Source organism: Pundamilia nyererei, unplaced genomic scaffold (assembly GCF_000239375.1).
Source record: "Pundamilia nyererei isolate P.nyererei 1_Seehausen unplaced genomic scaffold, PunNye1.0 scaffold00221, whole genome shotgun sequence".
NCBI lineage: Eukaryota > Metazoa > Chordata > Actinopteri > Cichliformes > Cichlidae > Pundamilia > Pundamilia nyererei.
Window position 1 is genome coordinate 608,213 of NW_005187622.1, and position 1,489 is coordinate 609,701.

The 1,489-nt window shown below is 46.5% G+C and overlaps 1 protein-coding gene across 1 annotated transcript in view; it reads right to left on the reverse strand.

Moving 5' to 3' along the window:
- Nucleotides 1–1,321: 1,321 nt before the first annotated feature.
- The window catches only part of LOC102206630 (scavenger receptor cysteine-rich type 1 protein M130-like), a 2,303-nt gene continuing 2,135 nt past the window's right edge, over nucleotides 1,322–1,489 (reverse strand). The window contains exon 3 of the mRNA XM_013914746.1: nucleotides 1,322–1,474. Within this exon, the coding sequence (XP_013770200.1) occupies nucleotides 1,322–1,474 (153 nt within the window). The remainder of the gene's footprint in view (nucleotides 1,475–1,489) is intronic.

Below are 1,489 nucleotides of genomic sequence, written 5' to 3' on the forward strand. Positions count from 1 at the left end.
GTGTACGACATGAAAGGCAGAGGGCTCAGGACACAGCCCTGGGGACAGCTGATGCTGATGGTTGAGAAGATGTGGGGGTCCACCGTAACCCTTTGTGTGTATTGTGTTACAAAGTCCTTAATCCAAAGACAGGTGGAGTATAGGAGTCCTAGGGCTGACAGCTTGCTCACCAATCTGTGAGGGAGGATGGTGTAAAAGGCAGAATTAAAGTCAATAAAGAGGAGGTGTGTGTAGCTCCCCTGGTGCTCCAGGTGGTACAGGGAACAATGAAGAGCAGCAGCAACAGCATCCTCAGTAGACCTGTTAGCCCTGCAACCAAATTGGTGAGCATCAAAGGTGGAAGGGATGAAGGACATGATATGACTCCAAACTTGTCTCTCAAAGCACTTCATATACTCAAAAGGATAAAGAGTTGGTCCAATGATCCACAACCAGGATGAAAACGACATTGTTCCACGTGAATCTGAGGTGCGACTAACAGATGGACAATCTTCTCCCGGCCCTTGGCGTAGACCTTTTACTGGCAGACTGAGGAGTGTGACTCCCGGAAGTTGGAACATGCCCACCAGTTGCCTTTCTTGAAGATGGGAGCCACTGCTCCATTCAGATGACAGTGCCTCTCAACTGTCTGAAAGAATCTTATAGAAGTGTGTCAGCCAAGACTGGCCACCTGCGTTTAGAAGGACACCTGTTTCTTTTACTATCAATTTCTCTGTTCAGTGACCATTCGTGATATACTGGGTACATCTTTACTTGGTTTTCTCTGTTTACATAGCACCACTGGAAGTCATTCATACCCCCTCTGTCTGTAACATTCTTCATTAGCTGGCTCTGAGCTGGATCTTTCTGATATATTTTTAATACCCTTACCACCATCTTCTTTCCTCACTTTTCTTTCCCTGACTCTAACCTAACAAAGTACTGACACATATTGTAGATTCGATCCACTTAAAGAAAATTATTTGGATTGAAATTATATGCTTACCTGTGCAGTTGAGCTTTATCATGGAGGAAGATGAGATGAATGTTGTACACGTCCTTAGAGCAGATCCAGATTTAACACAGTCAGAGCGTACTGTCAGCGGATAGAATCCAGTGGCCTTTGTCTGTCTTACAGAAACAGCAGAGCCACAATCCAGATGTGCACAGACAGAAGCTGCTCCCTTCAGGCTCCAGTCAGAGACATCCACTGGTCTCCACTGCCTCAGATAATTTACCTCTAATGTACCTGAGCAGCGACTGGCACCTCCCACCAACCTGACAGGCTCTGAATAGAAAGGACAAATTCATCAGTAAAAGAATAAAGTGAGTTTGAACCACATCAAAGCTGCAGCTCCTCTTCTACCTGAGCAGGTGAGTCCAACAGCTTTGCCAGGTGAGCAGCTGTTTCTAGCTGAGCCTGAGCTTCTACAGTCCAGGAGAGCAGACTCATGGCCTCCACACTGCAACTCTTTGCTCCACACTGGAGCCTCCACTTCTCCATACAGCG